Source organism: Rutilus rutilus (genome assembly GCF_951802725.1).
Source record: "Rutilus rutilus genome assembly, chromosome: 3".
NCBI lineage: Eukaryota > Metazoa > Chordata > Actinopteri > Cypriniformes > Leuciscidae > Rutilus > Rutilus rutilus.
In genome coordinates this window covers 13,673,198-13,694,469 of record NC_140211.1, presented here as the reverse complement: position 1 = coordinate 13,694,469, position 21,272 = coordinate 13,673,198, and the positions used below count along the sequence as shown (strand labels likewise).

The 21,272-nt window shown below is 36.8% G+C and overlaps 1 protein-coding gene across 9 annotated transcripts in view; it reads right to left on the bottom strand.

Annotated features, from left to right (window-relative positions):
• The window catches only part of LOC311287795 (A-kinase anchoring protein 13), a 77,697-nt gene that overhangs the window by 40,752 nt on the left and 15,673 nt on the right, over positions 1 to 21,272 (bottom strand). For all 9 annotated transcript variants that reach the window (XR_014626805.1, XR_014626806.1, XR_014626807.1 and 6 more), the window contains exons 2-8: positions 20,452 to 20,495; positions 17,609 to 17,765; positions 14,031 to 14,318; positions 9,453 to 9,636; positions 7,982 to 8,177; positions 5,310 to 7,119; positions 4,115 to 4,197 (exon numbers count right to left, since the gene is read on the bottom strand). Coding sequence is in view for 6 of the 9 variants with exons in the window: in XM_084404853.1 (XP_084260979.1) it covers positions 4,115 to 4,197; positions 5,310 to 7,119; positions 7,982 to 8,177; positions 9,453 to 9,636; positions 14,031 to 14,318; positions 17,609 to 17,765; positions 20,452 to 20,484 (2,751 nt within the window). In the remaining 3 variants the exon portion in view is untranslated. The remainder of the gene's footprint in view (positions 1 to 4,114; positions 4,198 to 5,309; positions 7,120 to 7,981; positions 8,178 to 9,452; positions 9,637 to 14,030; positions 14,319 to 17,608; positions 17,766 to 20,451; positions 20,496 to 21,272) is intronic.

The following is a 21,272-nucleotide window of genomic DNA, read 5'->3' as shown; positions in this document are numbered from 1 at the left end:
AAAAACATTATTTAAAAAAAATATTTCTCTAATCAAAGATCAATCTATAGCCAGGGTTGTTATCATTGACATATATATATACACACATACACACACATACATAGGTGAAAGTATAGCAATAAAAAGCATATCAACTTTCCCTGCTCTTAGTTTTTTAATTTCTCAAAACTAACAAAAGCCAGTTCCTTGATGATATCATCCTCCAGGAAGTGACATCATTTGGCTAAGAAAACAACAGCGCTAGTATCAGCAAGTTTTAGAAATGGATTTGAGGAATTGGTTGTTAATTTAGCTTTTTTTTTTTTTTTTGGGGGGGGTGAAACAAAACAAGCTGACAATCAAGTTAACTGTCAATAGCTCAATGAGGAAATGGTTAACTTTAGCTCTTAATGTTTTATCCTGTTAATTGAGTTGCCATTGTGTAAATTATCAAGGATTAAAGTATCTTAGCTTGACCAGAGTATACTTCTGATATACCCTTTTATAGAAATACTTCCTTGTTAGCATTTTTACCAAGTTAGAAAAAATACCGCAGAACAAAAACGACCCAAATAGTCACCTTTCTCTCTCTGTCACAGTTCTCGTTCCTTCTCTGAATCGAATGATCCCTGCAGGAAAGCCTGTCCGGTGGGACACTCTGATAACAGCCCTGATGCCTTTCTGATTGACACCACCATTGAAACGTTGTCAAAGCTTCTCAGTGTTTCGTGCACCATGTATATACACAATCACAAACACACCCTCTGCCCAGAGGAAACGAGGCAGAGCAACACCTACTAGTGATTTCTTCCATCTGCTCATGATCTCAGTCCAGAGGTGAACGAAGCAGAAACCGTGGCTTCGTGTTTGCCAGGATGGGGCTGGTTATAATTACCAGGAAAAGGCCTTCAGCACTTGTGGTTCACATAAAAGGGTAACCCCAGCCCCCCATTCCCCCAAACAGTTATAAAGAAACCTGTGGATGAACAGCTGGCCCAGAGGTCACGACATAAAACTGTCAACATCCAACAGGAGAACGGATAATCAACAGCTTTTTTTTTTCTACAGATCAAACCAAAGCACAGTGACAGCGTTACTTTTTGCCAACTTTTTTTTTTTGTTAAACGTACTATATTTTTCACCCATTTATTGTAAGCATTCAAAAGTTTGGGGTCATTAAGATTTTCTTGTTTTTTTGTTAAAGAAATTATTACTTTTATTCAGCAAGGACACATTAAACTGAATCAAAAGTGATAGTAAATACATTTCCTCAAATAGTTGAAAGCGGTCCGGTTCCAGTAACACCTTTTAAAGACCCCCTGTGGTGTGTGTGTTTATACAGTATGTCTATGTGGTGTTTTTAATATGCTTTAAGACAAACCATGTGCACAAATTAACTATTTGAATAATTTCTACAGTTAGCTGTATCCTCTAATATTTGTATCTAGAGCCAAATGTGCTTCATTCAAGCCTTTTCTGTTCTGAGCGCATTGCTTCTCACTTCCGCTAAAGCGCCACATTAAGAGCTGCAGATGTCACGGTTAGATTAACAACAGTAGAAAAAACAGTGAACGGCAAAATCGATTGATACTTTCACTGAAACACTGCAGAAAATGAGAATACAGCAAATACCATTTATTTTATCGGTCATGTAATTTACTCATATTTGTTGACTATTTTGACTACTGCTGCGCAGATGGAAATTTATAACTATTCCAAAAAAGTATTGTCTGGGAAAGAAATATAGAGACTGGACATCTTGGAACTTTAATTGAATACCCTTGGCATGGAGAATACCTGAACCACACAAACACACGTAGTTTGCAGCCATCTCTACTCTCTGTTCCTGTCCTCTAATTTGAACGCTCACAAAATAAACAAATCCACATTGCTTCTGGACTTCACGCCTCAACGCTACCACATCTAGTGTATCTGTGACCACAGACACAAAAGCAACTCTTTTACCTTGAATAACAGCAGAACAATCATGTTACGCTGTGTATGCAGCACTTCAGAGCAAACCAACAAAAATGAAGCCGAAAATAATGTCATCTGGTTGCATATACACCGCTGTTCAAAAGTTTGGGGTAGGTAAAGAAATTTAGTTTTTGAAAGAAGTCTCTTATGCTCACCAAGGCTGCATTTATTTAATCAAAAATACAGTCAAAATAAATAGCAATATTGTAAACATATTTTTACAATTTAAAATAACCATCTTCTATTTTGAATATGTTTTAAAACGTAATTTATTCCTGTGATGCAAAGCTGAATTTTTAGCAGCACTGTTCCAGTCTTCAGTGTCACATGATCCTTCAGAAATCATTCTAATATGCTTGTCTTGTACTCAAGAAACATTTCTTATTATTGTCAATGTTGAAAACAGTTGTGCTGCTTAAAGGGGTCATATAATGCCATTTTTGTACAAGCTAATATGATTCTTTAGGGTCTAAATTAAAAGTTTGTAATACACTTTAATTAAAAATTCTCATTAGTATTGTAAGAAAACACTCATTTTACCTGGTCAAAAACAGCACGCCGTTTAAGTGCATGTGTCTTTAAATGATAATGAGCTTTGCTCACCCCGCCCCTCTGTTCTGTGCGTACTGCATACACACAGTTTTAATAACACAATAACCATAACGCGTTGTTCATTATAAACGTGGGATTATGAATTATATTGAGAACGTCGTACATAGAAAACATGCCGTAATATACCCTGAGTGTAAACCTTAGATGCATTCATCTTGAAGCGTGCAGCAAGCGATTTGCAAAGATTAATATAAAGGTTAATAAAACGTTACACTCAATTCTTCTGGAGGTTCAGCAGGAACACGTTGGTACCGATCCTTTTTTTCAGGAGCAGCTTCTTAGCAAAACCAGCTTTTGTAAAGCTGTCTGGTGTGAAATGATTCCGGCAAATATGAAAGCGCGAGGGAATCCCCGCGTCAATACTTTGGGCATATTCCCTTCAAAAACAAAACTCAGCCACTGCGTCTTCAGCAGTTCGGATTTAGGAACATCAAAATGACTGCTGTGTTCCTTATTACACCCAAGAACAGAACACCACAATCGCTTAGACGCCATTCTGCTCCAGCATATCAACAATGCACTATGATAACAGACAGCTCGCTCACAAGCGAGGGCGGGTCTGTGTTGAAACGCTGCTGTCAATCAACAATCATGGGAGGGGCGTCGATTTTGTGACGTCACAAAAACGAACGGCTTGATTTGAGAGGGGGTAAAACATATAAGGAGAGTTAAAAAACCATCATTTTATGATGGTTGTGTACAGGCACTGCCAACACACATTTCAGTACAATCAACTTGTAAAAGTGCATGTACCATTATATGACCCCTTTAATGTTTTTGTGGAAACCGTGATACATTTTTACATTATTTGTTGTTTTTTTCTGTCACTTTGGATCAATTGAATCCATCTTTGCTATATCAAATTATTAAAAAAAATTGTACTTAAATACTTAATACTTACATTTTTTTAATACTTAAAACTTTTTTAAAAATCATCTAACTGACGTTTTGAACGGTGCTGTATTTCTGTTCTTTAATCTGCACTGGCTATATACATACCAAGCTTTATGTAACACGTAAGGCTAAAGATGAAAGAGAAGGACCACATCTGTTATCAGTTACACGTGGGCCCGACACCATGGGGACTCGACCAAAATGCAGCCAAGTAACAGGACATTAAGCTTTGTTTTTCATAGAAATATCACCCCTATTTGGAGCTTGGTACTCAAAATGATTTACTTCAAAGCAACTGTAAATACTGACTCCTTGCTGAATGTTGAGCTTGCTGAAGGGATCATAACAAAAAAGTATGAGCTTATTTTGACTTGTCTTGTTGGGTTTGCCAAGCATCATTAAGCAACTTTATAAACAAACGTGGCACATAACATAACAGCCCAGCGTAACAACAGTCATAAGCATCCATCAAAATAAAACTAAAAATTGACAGTAAAAAAAAAACTTGGGAGCCCTAGAATTTTTGCAACCCAACAATCAATCATGGGATGTCATTTAGTCATGTCACAACATACACCCACAACATATTTCATGAGTTAAGTGTAGTAAATTAAACATATAGTCTAAAAAACACTATATTTTTAGTACTAACCAGTGGTGCATCTTTTTTGTCCATGATATCTGGCCACATTGTCTTCTGAAAGTCCATCTGATCCTCCAAATGTGCATCTGACTCTGTAAGAGAACATTTAGAATTTACAATAACTTTAATCAGTCAGATATTAATTAGCAAAAAAGTAAAAGAACAAATAGAACAACAGTTCTTCATGAAAAAAAAGAAAAAAAAAGATCATTGATAACTATTTTTTTTTAAAACAACCAAGTATTAGTTCACTCAAGAATGGAAAATATGAGTCACTTTTTATTAAGTGATGAATGAACTAAAAACATGTCCTGCACCAACAAATACACGAACCAAACAGGGATATTTCTGGAAATTATAAGTCTGGCTATTTCGGTTCAGTTACGTAACTCCACTAAGATAACAATACCCCTTTAAAAACATGGGTGTACCAAATGTACTTTTTCAGTCACTGTGAGAACAGAGAAAAAAGGTCAGGAAATGGATGCTGACCTCGTCTTGTAACTTCACTTCCCTGGACATCCTATAATGACATCACCTGTTGCTAAGCTACATTTTGTTGTGTAAATATATCATGATGAATACGCCCTGTTCTCTCAGGCGTGTGCGTGATGGAGGCACACAGACTACTTACAATTATTCTGTTGGATCTGAAAGGTATAATTACTTAATTTTGGTTTATTATGGAAGGCGGGTGCTTTTATAGAGACTGTTACGCAATCACACTGCAATATTCGATCAGTGATGAAATTCAACTTGGATCTTGGCAATGGATTTTAGTACATTTCTCCTTGATTCAGAACATTTCAGTTGATTCAGAACGTTTTGGACCAGCAATACTGTTGAAGCAACAATAAATATATGTCATCAAATGCATATGCTACCGTATTTTCTGTAATATATGTCACATATTTATTATCATCTGAAACGTGTTGCGACTTATATTCCCAAGTACTTATATAATGCATGCATAAAGTGCAAACAGAGGTTTAGGTGAAGTTTAGTGTTTATAATGTTCGTAAAAGTTTCATTTTATATTCTGGTATTTTACAAATATGAATGTAATCAAATGTGACTTTTACACTGATGCAACTTGTGTTCTCTCAATGCAATTTTGACCCGGTGCAACTTAATCATGTGCCTACTTATTTTCCAGAAAATATGGTATATCATAAATATATCTATTTTTTATCATTCAACTCACCTTTCAGTAGGTCTTCTTCCCCAACTGGTTGCCCAACCTCATGCACTGCAGATTCTACGGCTTGAGGCACTGGATCTAAGCTTTCCTGGGCTTGTTCGGGACATACAGAAGAATCTATAATGTCATTCTTATCAAGTACCTTAGAGACATGTAAGGCACCATCTACATGGTCACTGTGTACCAAAACACTCATCAGATCTTCTGTATTGACTGCCAGGCTTTCCTCAGAGATTCCAGACTCATTTGACTTAAATACAACAGGTATGTCTGAGGGATCATCTAGGACACCTTGATCTCCAGATTTATTTGTATTTACAAAAACTATGTCTGCATTCCCTTCTGAAGACTCGATTTCTGATGTGCCCTGCGTGACCTCATTGTTTGAGGTCATATCCTGCCTGGGATCCTGAGAAGAGTCATCTTGGTGATTCACTTTCTCCATATCTGCAGGAATCGCGGACTCAAGAACTTCCTCCAGTGTTGCCTGAGCTTCAAAAATGGGTTTGTTCTCCTGGTTCTCTTGGATGTTCTCCATCCCCTCACAGCAGGAACCTAAAATCATCTCAAGATCGTCAGGTTCTAATGTGTCCTCACTAGTTGCTGTAGGAGATCCAAGTTCTGGTTCAGGCTCAGTTTGTGATATATCGAAAGAACTTAACAGTCTCTGTCCGTCAACCTCACTTCCTTCTTCCACTGCATCTTCAATAATAGAAAGAATTGGATTTTCTACAGGCAACAGCTCTCGATTTATTTCATGCAGGCATGAAACATTCTCATGTTCAGCAACTGAAGTCCTCGAGGTTGTATCACTAAGTTCCTCCTTCTGTTGGTCGGCATCTGTTTCCGAGTATGGCATTTCAAGAGTCTCCTGAAACTCTTCACTGGCATCTTCTTGATCAGAAGTTCTTGAAGAATCAAGATGGTCTTGATTACCTTCCAAATTACACCTGGTATTCTCACAAACGCCTCCCTCAGATCCCTCCAGCGAACAAGTTCCTGGGTCACCAGTTTTATCACGAACGTCTCGGCAAACGTGAATTTCATTTTCAAACCAATTTTGGTTCAGGCAATCTAGAGGTGTATCTCCATCTGGATTTACTTCCGGTAGTTCCTTGCTTTCTTCTCGCGCTTCCACTGGTTCTATGGGTTCTCTGTACCCATCCTCTTCTTCATCATCAGTCTCAGCACCCTGAGAAGAAGATTCAACATCTGAGCTTTCCGGCGTGTCCAAAGACTGAGTAATTCCCATATCTCCTGCTTCAGCGGTGGGGTTACGCTCAGATAGCTCTTTCTCCTCCAATGCTTTCTCCTCTACAGAGTTGTGTCCTTTTTCCTGACTTTCCCCCGGTGCTTCACAGATTAAGTCGTCCGCTTTATCAGCTTCCTCTTTCTGTTGTCCGCAGGAAGAGGTTCTATAGGCTACATTCACAGAATTGCTCTGCAAACCATCACCACTATCTCCAATGTCCCCGGTACTAACTACACCAGCAGTTGAGCTCTCCTCTTGCGCTCTGCAATCAGTCTCACTGTTTTCACAAACACACACCCGCTTATCTTCACTATTGCCATTGCGTAGGAGAGCCGTGGCAGTTTCACAGCTGAGCGAGGGACCTCCGTCACCGTAATGATCCAGGCGGTCATTACATTCTCCTTTGTTTTCTTCTGTGTTAAAAGGAGTGAACCCTCGTTCTCTCGTACCAAGGGAGTCGTGCGGTGCCTCTTCACAAAAGCAAACTCTGGTCTCCAGGCCATGATCACATTCTTGGGCAATGTGCGGAGAATCTGAGCTCTGCTGAAACGCAACTCCTCCCTGAACATGAACAGAGAACAACAGCTTTAGAGTTTTCTCCCTTTCAAGCAATTCTCTAACTCTACAGTTATGTCAATGCAATGAATAGAAGATCTACAGTTGTTGGAGACTATTTCTGGTGGAGGTTGAAATCTGAGGGATATTTCTTGGCAAACAAGTTCCCCTCTGTTGCCTGCATAATAGTATGCATTCATTTAGCAGACATTTCCAAAAAATCCAACACATGAGGAAGACAACACAGCGATTCATCCTAAAGAGGCAGTAACATGAGAAGTACAATGTTGTTCAGAGTACAGGCTAAAATATATAAATAATGAAAAGTGAGATATATACATATATCGTTTTTAGTGTGTAATGGAAAAACATTGTTTTTCATCAGACTTTTTAGCCTATTTGCACTTCACAAATAGGAAACATTACATTTTAATGGGTTTGATAGAATAAAGCCATTGAATACTACCTAAACTTTGCATTTATTTATATGAACGTGTATTGTTACTATTATTTTCTCTAAAAATATAATGTTGAAAAGAATTCAACTTTGTCTTGCACTTTCAATCATATTAAGCTGTGACAATTCCAATTAAAATGAACAATAGTGTTTTTCTTATGAGTTGATCTTTTTAATATCACATTTTTAACCACATGGTTCAAACTGAAGTAACGTTTCCCTTACAACTGCATCATTCTGTCTTTATCAATATATTTTCATCATTATTCTTCACATTTGCACATATTGTCCTTATTTCTGGAGATGTTCATCACAATCAAAAACTGACTACAGAACTGAAAAGACAGACAGAGAGAAAAGAAAAAGGAAGATTTGCCAATATCTGAAAAAAAAAAAACTGATCTGACTCACGCTCCCCTGACAATGGCAAATGATCAGCCTGCGCAGTGCCAGGATGTCAGCCTGCAGGTTGGGTGATGCACCGCCCGGCTCGGTGCCCACAGAGAGGGTGTAGGTGTTCAAAGAGGGGTGGTGCTGTACCACGCGACTGCCCGAGGAGGAGATCTGTCTGAGCGCCTCAACGCCAGCGTCTGTATCCAAATCCTCCCTAAATCAAAACAAGCCCTCGGATGAACAGGATATGCCCAGACAGTTTCATTACAACTTCAAACAGAATAACACTCTGCTGTAATCAAGAAATTCAATTTAATTTATAGTTCTTATGGATGTACTTGCTTTGATTTATTTGTTCAAGAGGCAGTGGAGAATGATCCAAATACACAAATCAAGTTATTATACAGCTACATGCATATTTTGTACTCTTTTGCCAACTCAAGTGTGTAATAAGAGGTAATGATTAAAATCTGGGCCTGGAGCATTGACTAATGCTGGGTGGAGTGATTTTTGTCAACCAGGTCACAGGAAAGCAACTGTCACTGCTCTCTGAAGCAGCATGCTTAAGATTAAAGAACAATACCCAATTAGATCGCTTTTATGTCTCAGCAATGAGATTAATAGAGAGCTAATGGAGACATCCTGCTTCTCAGATGTTTCTTGTGTGGAATCAATGCCTCTCTATTAGATTCTAAAATGATTTTAGATGTCTCGTGTTCAGAATTTACTCTAATTATTTCAGAGATTGTTATAAATTCAATTTTTTTAAATATAATTCATCTAAATATAAATTATCTGAATAATGATAGGCACATTAAAATGTTTAAAACTTCATTTCTAATTTTTAAGAGAAACAGTGTTATTTTATTAGCATTGATATACTATTATAGTTTTTATTTTAATATTTTTTGTTTTCATTTTAATGTTAGCATGTTTTAGTAATTTTGTTGTGTTTTTGTCATTTTTATTACTTTTTATTTTTTGTTTATTCATTTTTATTGCAGTTTTGGTTATAGTTATGTTAGTACTTCAAATTAAGCTAAAATATGTTTACATTTTTTATATTCTATTAACAAAAAAGGAATATATTTCTGTAAATGTTTATTTTATTTCAAAAGACGACATAACTGTAACCTCTTCAATAAAATATAAAAAAAGTTTACTCTGGGCTGTACAATCAAAATGCAACCATGATTTGAGTTGCTGAGTTACTGACGATGACACTGCTGTTGATTTTTAAAATGAATAATACAGTGGTATAAAATAGTCAGGAAGTGTTTAAACAGTAAGCATCAGACAATATCTAACCATCATAACCACAGTAACAGTTCACTTAGTATACAAACACTCATGTTTTTGACTATTTAACAGTGTGAGGACAATTATTCAACAGTAGATTCCCATTCACTCCTGTTCCTCCATCAGTACAGATTGATGTTGTTTTCATGTGAATAACAGGCTGTGTATGTACTGTAAGTACATTACTCACTGGCTGAAGAGCTCCAGTAGTGCAGTGTGTCCTCGGGTCTCAGCGATGACCACCGGTGTGGCCCCCTGTTTGTTACACAGGTTGAGGGCCTGTCGGGCCCCTGGCTGCTTGATGAGAAAACTGGCCACTTTGAGGAGCCCACGACGGGCTGCAAAGTGTAGAAGGGTCTCTTGAGGTTCCAGTCCTGAAAGACAAAAACAAGAGTGTTCAGAGAGAAAAATGGATGAACATAAACCAGACCTGGATCAGTGTTTGTCTTATCAATACATATCAAAAGCATATCAATAATAACCAATAACTTTATTTGAAGTGTTTTGACACACACACATACACACTTTACTTAGCTATGCAAATAAGGACATACCATATACTTAAATTGTTTTTATATACAGCTAAATACTATAACCTAGTGTTGTCATGATACTGGAATTTCTAACTTTGATACGATACCTTGAAAAATACCGATATTCTATACCATTTTTGATACCACAGGGAAAACTTCAATATATATTTTTTTATTATTATCTCATAATTCTTTTTATTTTTTATAATTTGGGTAATTTTGTTAAAATATCTTACAGCCCATGGAGGCATTATTTGAAACTAAAGTAAACCGTCAGTAATAAAATAACAACAATTAGCAAACAATAGCACAAGTAAATACAATAGATCCGTCAAATGTAAAATAACACTGGATAGTCTCCATTGTAAAAAATTAACTACAGATTAATTTGCATTCAATTAAAGTTACCAAAGGTATTCAGTCAAGAGCAGAGAGTGATTTTCTTTGTCTTTTGTTCTCTGATTAACATGACAGAGCAGCAGGTTATTTAGGCTACTGTCCCTTTAAGAGTTTATGCACAGATCCAATATACTGTCACACAACATGCGTTTTCTTTCTCAACTATTATGTTCCAAAACTGTCTGTGTTTACCCGAATACCCGCCAAGCCGGGCATTTTGTTATCATTTTGTGTGTATTTGACCATTTAAGCGCAAAGTCACGAAAATTCACACTCTGTTTGAGAGGTGGCTTTATGTGCGTGAGCTTTTGAGCAGGTGCTTGAAAGCTGCAGGAATGAGTAAAATTATGCACAATACTCGTATCAATACACACCTTAACCCTAACAGTAAACTTTCTGTATTTTTACAATAAATAAAAAAAAGTGACTAAAACAGCAATATACAGCACATAAACCCCATTCGGGCTTATTAATTATTATTATTATTATTATTATTATTAAATCACAAAATATCAAACCAAAGTGGTGCTTATTACAGAAAAATGAAAGCAGCAACATTTTTAAGCATAATAAAAACCCATCAGACAAGTTTAAGACAAGGACTGTCTTGTACTGTGATTCAGCAGAGAAGAACCAGGCCAAAACAATGGCAGTTAATTAAATATTTAAAAAGATCTGGCAGCTGTAATTAACGTCAAACTGTAACTGACCTGTCAACGGTCATGTGACCGCTGTGAACTCAAAGGAACTGTTCTGATTACTTGGAACCTGATCTGGAATGCCATTTAGGGACGTTTATTTGGCTGCTGATCCGTGCTCGAGAATATCATCCAGTACATTCTCTTCTACATTGCTTGGAAAAATATGGACCAAGCCCAAAAATGGCTAAACGCTAAGCTTTTATTTGTCTTAACCACAAATTATTGGTCAGGAAATTAGCTAAATTTAAGCAAATCCACAACTTAAAAAGCTATTGTTGTCTCAGAAAACCATCAAAGACAGAATTAAGTATTTGGAAGAATATGGGAAGTTGTGTGTGGAGTGATGAATCACAATGAAACACGAGTTGCATGTTGAGAAATATAATAATAAATGCATCTCTACCATTGTGAAGCATGGAGGAAGAGTGTCATTGTGTGGGAAGCTTTTTTAGCTGCTGGTATTGTTGAGCTATTTTACTGGGAAAATTCATTTAATGCTTCGGAGTACAGGAGAATATTGCTTCCCACAAATGAACAGTTCTCATCTAAAAAAGAATGATCAGATGTTATTTTTAAACGCTCCTGTCCAAATTGCAAAGACAAACAAGAAGTGGCTTGAGAGCAAGTCCACCAGGCTCATGTTTAGCCTGCTCAGAGTCTAGATTTGAACCCTTTAGTGAATGTTTGGTCTCATATTAAACACAAACGAACTGGGAGATATTTTTCAACTACTCAAGAACAGTTTGAAGTCATCAACATTGAGTGGAACAACACTGTCTCTTCTTCCTGTAGAAAGCTGTCTGCAAGTTGGGGAAGACTATTCCGTGCTAAGTTAGTTCATCTACAGTATTTGTGCAATTCTTCCTAATTTCCTGACCAGTGATTTTAGATTAAATTGGTTAAGACCATTAAAAGACCACTAAATATTTTGCTATTTTATTTTATTGCCAGGAGTGTACACATGTAATGAAACTAAAAGGAACCAGATAAAATGAGAAAATAGAGACATTATAAGTCACAGGCCAAGAATAACAAAGAATTAAAAGCTCTGCAAAATGTAGCAGTTTACATTTTTATATAATAATACATACTATATTATAATACATAAAAGTTTATATTAAATAAGGCAGTAAATTGTTTTGTTAGGGGTTCAAGCACGAAGTGCTGAAACCCTATTGTAATTGTAAGGATTTTTATTATTATTATTTTTCTTCTGCCGTAAAACGCATCGTGCAGCCCAAACCGTAAGTGCTAGAGACTTGAAACTTTGCCATATGGTAGTACAAAAATCGAGGAGAGGTTATCAAAATATGAGCCAGATTGGCCAATAGGTGGCGCTACAGTGCAAAAACCAAAAAAATGGCATATTTTTGCTTAAATCTCACCAACCCTTTGTCACAGACTCAAGTGTCTTATATCATTGGAATCCTTGGCTCAAGCCGAACAAAAAAGGCCTCAAGGATTTCCTTTCCGGTATGCAAATTTTCCGCCATTTTGGATTTTGTCCAAAACCTACTTTTGCGAACTAGTCCTAGGTTTTTTGTCCGATCGGAACCAAACAAGTGCAAAAATGTTCTCTGGAGTCTGAATATCAATAATTATTAAAAAAAAGTTTAAATTTTGATTCACGGTCGCTAAGGGGCGCCAAAACGTTCGAAGGAGGCGGAGCTAGTTTTACTAAAATGGCTATAACTCCAGAAGTAAATGAGTTATCTTCACCAAACTTGGTACACATGTGTAAGAGGTCAATCTAAGGTCACAGTAAAGAAATCGCGGTGATTAGCCACATGGTGGCGCTATAACATTAAAAAAACATAAAACAGGCTATAACCACCTGACCGTTTGTCCGATTGACTTGAAAATTGGTATGCAGTGTCTTGGTCCAAGGTGCCATGTATGTCTATGAGGACATTGGTGTATCTCGAAAAACATGGCCGCCATCGGCCAATGAAGTTTGAGCACCTATTAGACAAGGTTAACGGAGGTCAATCAGAACGAAACTCAGTGGGCATGTTCGGCTCAAGCCCCTAGAGGTCTGTAAGAATTTTAAAAGAAATCGGCCACTAGTTGGCGCTAACGAGTTTAATGGCTCTGTAATCACGTGGTGTTACACTTATTGTCACAAAATGCATATCATTTGATAGATCTGCTCATGCTGAACAACTTTGCCTCAAGAACTATTGCTGTCAATCAAACCGTTCATTAAATATTCGTAATTATGTTAAAAACCTACTTTTGCGAACTAGTCCCTGGTTTTTCGCCCAATCGGAACCAGACCAGTCTAGGACAATTCTCTGGACTCTCTAGATCAATAATTATCAAAAAAAAGTTGAACTTTTGCATTTGGATGGCTGTAATAGGGTCATTTATAAAATGGGCGGGGCAAAATAAATAAAAAAACCTATAAATCATAAATAAAAACTCAGAACTTCACAAAAATTGGTGAACATATGTGAAATAACATCATTAACAAGCATGCCAAATTTTATGGAGATCGGACCAAAGGTGGCGCTATAACTGTTAAAAAGCTTTAAAACCATATATTTCCTATGGTAAATGGTCTTTTTCATCTATTATGTCAGTAGTTACATGCTTGCTAAATAAATCTTAATAACTTTTGATGCTTTTATGCTTAAAGGCCTTAAAGGCCTTAATTGCTTGAACCCCGATAAATGCTGCTTGCAGCTTTAATTTTTATTGGTTTTGTAGACAAATCAAGAATAAGCCTGATGAACTACACCACTGCTAATGCTTAGATGCCCCCTACAGGACCACATCAGAACTATTGCTGAGACAATCCTCCCATTTGATAATGTAGATAATCTCCTATTGGATGATGTACACAGACAACTTCTTAAAACAAAGGTACTTAGCTTATGAAATCAAAACTGCAACGAATGCAAAGGGCTGCAAGTTACATAAACAGTCCTCTGACCTAAACACCAAATGTTCTTTGTCATGATCAGTTAAAGGACAAAATATGATGATGATTTGAGCTCTTTTTAATGACTACTTGCCTTACTACTTACTTATAGTCTTTGCTCATTGCGTATCATACAATAATACTACATGGATTGAACCTACAACCCTATTTGAACCAGATCTAACAACTAGCCTCCATTAAGCTGCACTCACGTGTGTTGTTCCCCAGCAGGCTCCAGCCAGGGGGCAGCGTGAGATGTCTGAGGGCCAGGGACAGACTCTGGTCCAGCTTTTCGCACTCCTGCAGCGGGATCTGATGCTCGTCCAGTAGTAGAGCCTCTTCCAGTGTGTCCGTCTGCCCCACCGTACTCACCAGGAACTGGGCCATGTCGAAGGCCAGGTCCTGCATGAAGTGCAGGTGCGCGGTGGCCAGAGTATGAACGTAACCGTCCCGTCCCGCTGAGCACAGGGTGACTAGCACTGACTCACAGCAGTTATGAGCTGCACAGAGAGGCAAAGATCACATCCTGACATCAGTCAAACACATTCATGACAGATAACTAATGTTGATGACTAATAATGTGAAAAGTCAAAAGTCAAAAGGATATGGAGGGGGAAAAGCACAGCAAAAATGGTGTCATTATCAGACATTTGAGTCGTTTAGCTGACGTGAGCATAAATATTAAATAAATAAACATGATTTTCAGGTTGGGTACAACTGTCAGTACAGGCACACAACTCATGTCTGGTTTGTTTGCACAATTTACTGTTAAATTACAGTAATTTGTCCAACTAGTAAATGCAATATCTCATTCCTGGCGGTTATAAAAACAATGAGTCTTTACTGCAGGGACAGCTCATACTAAGAGAATAATTACTGTGGCTGAAGCCTGTGGTACATATAAAAATGACAGCCAGGTCTCACCACACAAAGTGGCACACGGTCAACCTCCTGGGAAAAGAGACAAACCCATATTTATGTGCAACAACACTCCCAAGAATTTCAAACATCCTCCTAGTGGTCTGGACTTCTGTTATATGTATACCAATCTCTGAATAGTTACTAAAATAACATTCACACTAACATAAAATAATTCATTTAATGCTTAAAATAAAAATAATGCTATGCAAAACTACTGCTGTTTGTAATGCACAAGACTTTATAATACCTCAACTACCTGACCTTGACCTTGGATGCATGTAAACCTATTGTAGAAGTCCTCCAAAACAAAATTAAAATAGCAAAATAGGGGCACTTTAAATTTTGATGACAAGAATACAAAGGTTTTTTTTAGGAATATTGTCGACTGATAAACTGTGTCAATTAAGATCTAGTACAGTAGTCAACATTTGAAGTGGATCAAAACTTTTCATCAAAGTCATACAGGAATTTTGAACAATACCCGGTCTTGTCTTAGGACAACTTTGATAAACTTTTTTTTGATCCACTTCAAATGTTGACTACTGTGTAACTATAAAGTAAAAGGTCCATTTTGATCTCATATTGAAAACAAGCCAAACATAAACACTATAACTGGATTCACAAGTGCCAAACAGGCCTACTGTTTCTCCCAGTAATCTCCCTCCATCAGCGGATCATCCCTTCACTGACTGCTGAGGCATTACACCTGACACTGAACAGAATGACTGAAACACAAGACTAAGCATTGCTGCACTCAACTCCGTTCATTCAAGCTGTGTGAGCATCTCTATAGTGAGAGGGTTTGTTTTAGCCACCAAACAGCCCAAAAAGACAATAAAAACACATATCAGTAAAAAAAATTAAAAATAGCAACCTATAACGAGATAACAGGCTAATAGGTATGCCTAAATGTATGCTACAAACACACAGAAGATCCATTTTCTCCACTGAAGTCTTTCTATGGGGATGAAATACAACATTTTCAGTTTGACTCAATCCCTTAAGAGGATCCGGTCAACTAGCAAACATGTTTTCTTGACAGGACCAAGTGCTGCCACCTCATGCAGCCAAAAGCTTTCTGCATTGAGAACTTACATTAGGATTAATTCATATAATATGAGCTTTGACATCTTAAAAAACAGATTTTATATATATATATGTGACCCTGGACCACAAAACCAGTCACATGGGTCAATTTTTTTTTAATTGAGCTTTATACATCATATGAAAGCTGAATAAATAAGTTTTCATTGATGTATGGTTTGTTAGGATAGGACAATATTTGGCCGAGATGCAACTATTGAAAATCTGGAATCTGAGGGTGCAAAAAAATCGAAACATTGAGAAAATGGTCTTTAAAGTTGTCCATTTATGTTCGCGATTGTGCTGCATTCACTCACAAAAATAAATGTTTAATATATTTACGGTAGGAAATGTACAAAACATCTTCATGGAACATGATCTTTACTTAATATCCTAATGATTTTTGGCATAAGAGAGAAAAATCGATAATTTTGACCCATTCAATGTATTGTTGGCTATTGCCACATATATACCTATGCGATTTGTGAATGGTTTTGTGATCCAGGGTCACATATGTACATGAGAAACGCAAGTACAGAGAGGTGCTCATGTTTCTCAGCAAATAGTGATTTCTTAGAAAAAGGACAGAGGGCAGCATGTTCACCCAATCCATCTTCCCCCAACTGAGTAAACATAAAAAAAGGCAAAAAGTCCCAAAATACACAGTCAGAAGAACATAGACAGTTAAACATTCATCACTAGATCTCACAGTGACACCCAGAACAAACACATTCCTCAACTTTAATATCTGGCAATAAGTTAATGTGAAACTTAATTTCTGTAATCAATCCAAAATTTGGTGAGTATCATTTTTCAATGCTAAAATAACTTATCATGTCCCAGTTTATGCAGAGAAAAGTCATTTGTAGCCCGATTTTCATGTAAAGTGTTTTTAAAACTTTGACCTTGCAGCCAGATAGAGTAAGCAGAGACGCATAATATATCAGCATCATATTTATTATTGGCTGACGTTTTTTTTTTTGTCTTTTTTTTCAGTATTGCCTGATATTGGATATTTAAATGTTTCTGCCTATTTTATAATTTCAAGATTTAGCTCATCATCTAGCACTCAATAAAATGATAGCTAAAAATTATGGTTCCAAATTATGAGGCCATTTACATGACACCATTTTCAACTAAAAACTGGAAACTTTTTATACGTTTTGGTATTTAAACAACAACAGCGTTTTGGGGGCCTGAAAATGCAAACTTCTGAAAACAGCTTTCAAAGTGCAAATTTTAGAAAACGATAATGTTATCTTCTTCGTGTAAACTACAAATACACGAATTTGTGAAAACATTGATGTCATGAACATGCGTATTACGTGTTCAGTCTATAGGTGCTTAGTGTTTCTTTACAAAGTGACATCGCCAACTACTGGCCTGACATGAATAATACAGCGTTTTTAGTTGATTTTGTGGATCCGTGTGAAAGGGGATCGTTTTGACAACATTTTCGTCTGTATTCGAAAAATGCAAAGGAAACCCGTTGCTGTTTTTATATATTTTACATATACATATTCACAATACTGACCGTTTATTGGAGATCGGCTATCTAATCGCAATATCAATATTTGTGCATTTATAATAATAACTTTGGCTCGGCTCAGTATGTTATCTTAGTAATGTTAGTTACTACTAGAGCACCAAATCACAATTTTATAGTAAACTATTCTAAGGCAGGGATTCACAAACTTTTTTGTCAGCCGACAAAAGGTCAAAGGTTGCAGTTGGGGATGCAGTTGACCATGACGTCACAGATCTAAGGGCCCAATAATGCGCTCACCTGGACACACAGCCTGAAGGGTGCCATGGTTAAGCTTCAGTGTGCTGGTTAGATGTCTCTGAGAGGAGCCAGTGAACAACAGGAAGAACTGCACCTCCCCCTGTTCTCCTTCACGGAGCGCCTCATCGCAAAGCTGAACTGTTAGCACACACTTGCCCTGCCACAGAAAAACAGAGAAGTTTGAAATACAAGATTATGTGCTTATGAATAATAACTAAATATATTATCGTCCAAAAAGCACAATTCTAAAATGATCCAATCCGTCACATATTAGAAGTCACTTGAATGGACTCGTTAAAAATGTGCATTTTCAGCCAACTTGATCATAAAAAAAATTTACATGATTTATTAGACACGAGCACTGTATGAGTGTGAAATTAGCTTTTAAATGGAATTTGCTATTCTTTCTTTTAAAGCTTTCATAAATTGTTAACGCAAGAACTCAAAGTCAAATGCAATGAGAAATAACTGAAGTTGTGGTTGCAACAGGATATCACACACGTGCTGGTCTGCACAGATTAACACAGATAGCAGTTTGAATTTAACAGCACACGCCTAGGTTCTAGGTGAGAGGCTTGTCTCCTACCATCACACTTTCACAGATTAATAGTACACTGAAAAAAATGCATCTATACTTAAAATTCAAACAATACGCTCACTGTTCTGCACAGCAGCCAAAGGAACCACCACTGCAAAGGCCATGATTCATTTAAACTGGGATTTGATCACATTTCCTATTAGAATAAAAATGTATTTCCAATATAAACAGGACCAATTGTATATGAAAATGTCACATTGAATAAAGAAAAAATTGAAGCATACTTCTTTTCAGCAAGTACACATTATATTGACCAAAAGTGACAGTAAAGACACTTAATATTATTTTGAACTTTCTATTTTTCAAAGAATCCTGGGGGGAAAAATACATGACAGTTTCTACAAAAATATTAAGCACAACTGTTTTCAACATTGATAATAATAATAATAATAATAATAATAAATGTTTCTTGAGCATCAAATCAGCCTATTGGAATGATTTCTGAAGTAAGTAATGATGCTTTAGCTATGGCATCACAGGTGTACATTACATTTTATAATAATATTTAAACATACTGCTATTTTTACCATATTATTTTGACCAAATGAATGGAGCCTTGGTGAGCATATGATACTTCTTTCAAAAACAATATAAAATCTTACGACCCCAAACATTTAAATAAAGTGTATATGACCTTAATGATAAAAAAATAAAAGTCCCATTTGAAAAATAAATAAATAAATAAATCACTTTAACCATGAAAACCAATTCAATGGTGCTTTGAAGAATGCAGAAGTCAATGTGCCAATCTTAAGAATCAATAATAAAACTAAGAACTTTCTCTCCAAAACATTTAAGAACATAAATCTATAAAGAACCATAATATAATCGACTCAAGAACCCAATGAAGCGATTATGCTGAACTTAAAGTCGAAATTTGGAGGCTGTACTATGGCATGATTGACAATCGGGTAGAACTGGAGAAATCTGAGCCCCATACTGACATTCTGAAATTATTTCAGGAGAGGAAAGATGTCTATGGGAATAAAGACACAATAAGGGGTGTCACACATACTTCTGTACTCAAAACCAGCCTAATCCATCCTCTATCACTATCACCATTGTGTCGATTTATCTCAGTCTTCTGGATAATCTAATATCGTTTCAGCAGTTAATTACAGACGTTAACACAAAGATAAGTGTCTTTGAACCCTCATCAGATTTCACAGCACAGGAGGGAAAATCCCTTCTCTTTGTTGACTGTACTCCCACGTGAGATGGGCTTCTTGTGATAGTAACACAATATCAGTCATACATCCTTTCCCATTGCTCTACACATTTTCTATTCTTGTAAGGTGCTGACAGTCATATTCCCAGGGAAGAATTCAAACTGGGGTCACCACCAGTCTCCTGAATGAGAATTTTTTTGACTTTTCCAGATCCAAATTCTCCTGAAAATTTACGGGTGAAAGTTTAGTTACATAATGCGGTTGTCACTCCCGTAAATAACCGAACTGTGAGTGAACGTAACGATACAGGACTGATAACTGTATTCTGCTGCTGTGTGAACGTGGCCAACAAACATGCGCTAGTCAGAAACGTTTGACCACTGCGCTTGTGCCTCGCTTATTTTGCATTGTCTCCATTGTGACACGCCATTCCTGAAAACACAAAGTTCAACTTCCAGCAACAACGTGTCTCCAGAGCTTGCGTTATTTTTCATTAATCTGCCCTGCGGCACGTTTTTCCATTTAAACGCAGGCTAGTCTAATGAATACAATGCAAGCAATAGAGGGCTTTTTCAACGCAAAAAGGGGTAGTTTTTGTATACAAAGTATACTTTGGTTTTTACGCGTACACTAGGGTACACAGCGCACGTGATGTAAATTGTCATCAGCATAGTATGAGCATATTGTACACACAGCCCGAACTTTCTAACCACGTACTCAGAGTTCAGCTCGCAAATGCACCTGTTTTTTGTTGTTGTTGTTGTTTTCTGCACCAATTCGTTGGTCCACAAGGTGGCAACACTGACTCTGGCCTTTATTTCACAATAAATGAAATATACGGAAGAACAACAAACAACTGGTCAAGGCCATCAACAATAGATTCATGCAACTCTAGTTTAAACGAGTCAATTCTAGACACTAGACATTTTAATGAAACTTTCTTGTGCGCATGTGTCTAGCGCCTGTGTGAGTCTGAGATATGATAATATTTGCTGAAATTGCAGCTGGCTAACATTTCAAACTGATTTGACTGAGCAAATAAAGAGGAATGAAAAATAAGCATGGACGATACTTACATATAACGGGGCTTGACAAGGACTAAGTTTCATGACTCTGGACACTGAAAAGATACACACACAAAAAAAACAGTATGAGGTCAATGCAAACGAACAGTAGATTATCAATCAACCACAATACTGATTCTTCTTTGGGCCCAATAATAAAAGGAAGTTTATGACTCGATAGGTTTAAGCATGAAAATACCCTCAGCAAATGTGGAAAAAATTTAAATTAGCACTTCTACTGAGAGTACAACAGCTGTTTGTTAAATAGCACTTAAGGCCGAAAAAATATTCATGAGTGTGAGTCACACCATCAGACTCAGTGAGAGCAAGACATGTTAAAATACACTGCTAATTCTCAGGCCTGCAATTAGTAGAAAAGTGATGCGTTTAAATGTTTACGGGAACACCAAATTCATGGGTGAATCTCACGAAACATGTCAAGACAATGATCTGGTCATAATTCACTTAAAACAAAAAAATTAAAAGAAAAGAAATTATATTCTGAACTACAAAAATGCCCTGATGCGTTTCTGTAATCAAGAGTTGGTATGGAAATGTGCTTAATTTTCATTAATATAACGCCACAATAAATGAAAATAAATTTTTATGTTCCTAAGAATAGGCTTAATTTTCTTCATGCTAACTATCTTTTTTGTTTCGTTTCTTGGGGTGAAACCAAAGAATCCCACAAGCTGGCGTGCAATCCATTGGCCATCCATTCTTTTAATGCATTTTCAGTGCACACTGGTAAATAAAAGCAGCGCTGTTAGATTTAAGGAGGATCAGGTGAAAGGATAAACAGATGAATCTAATAATACCCATCCTAATCCTCT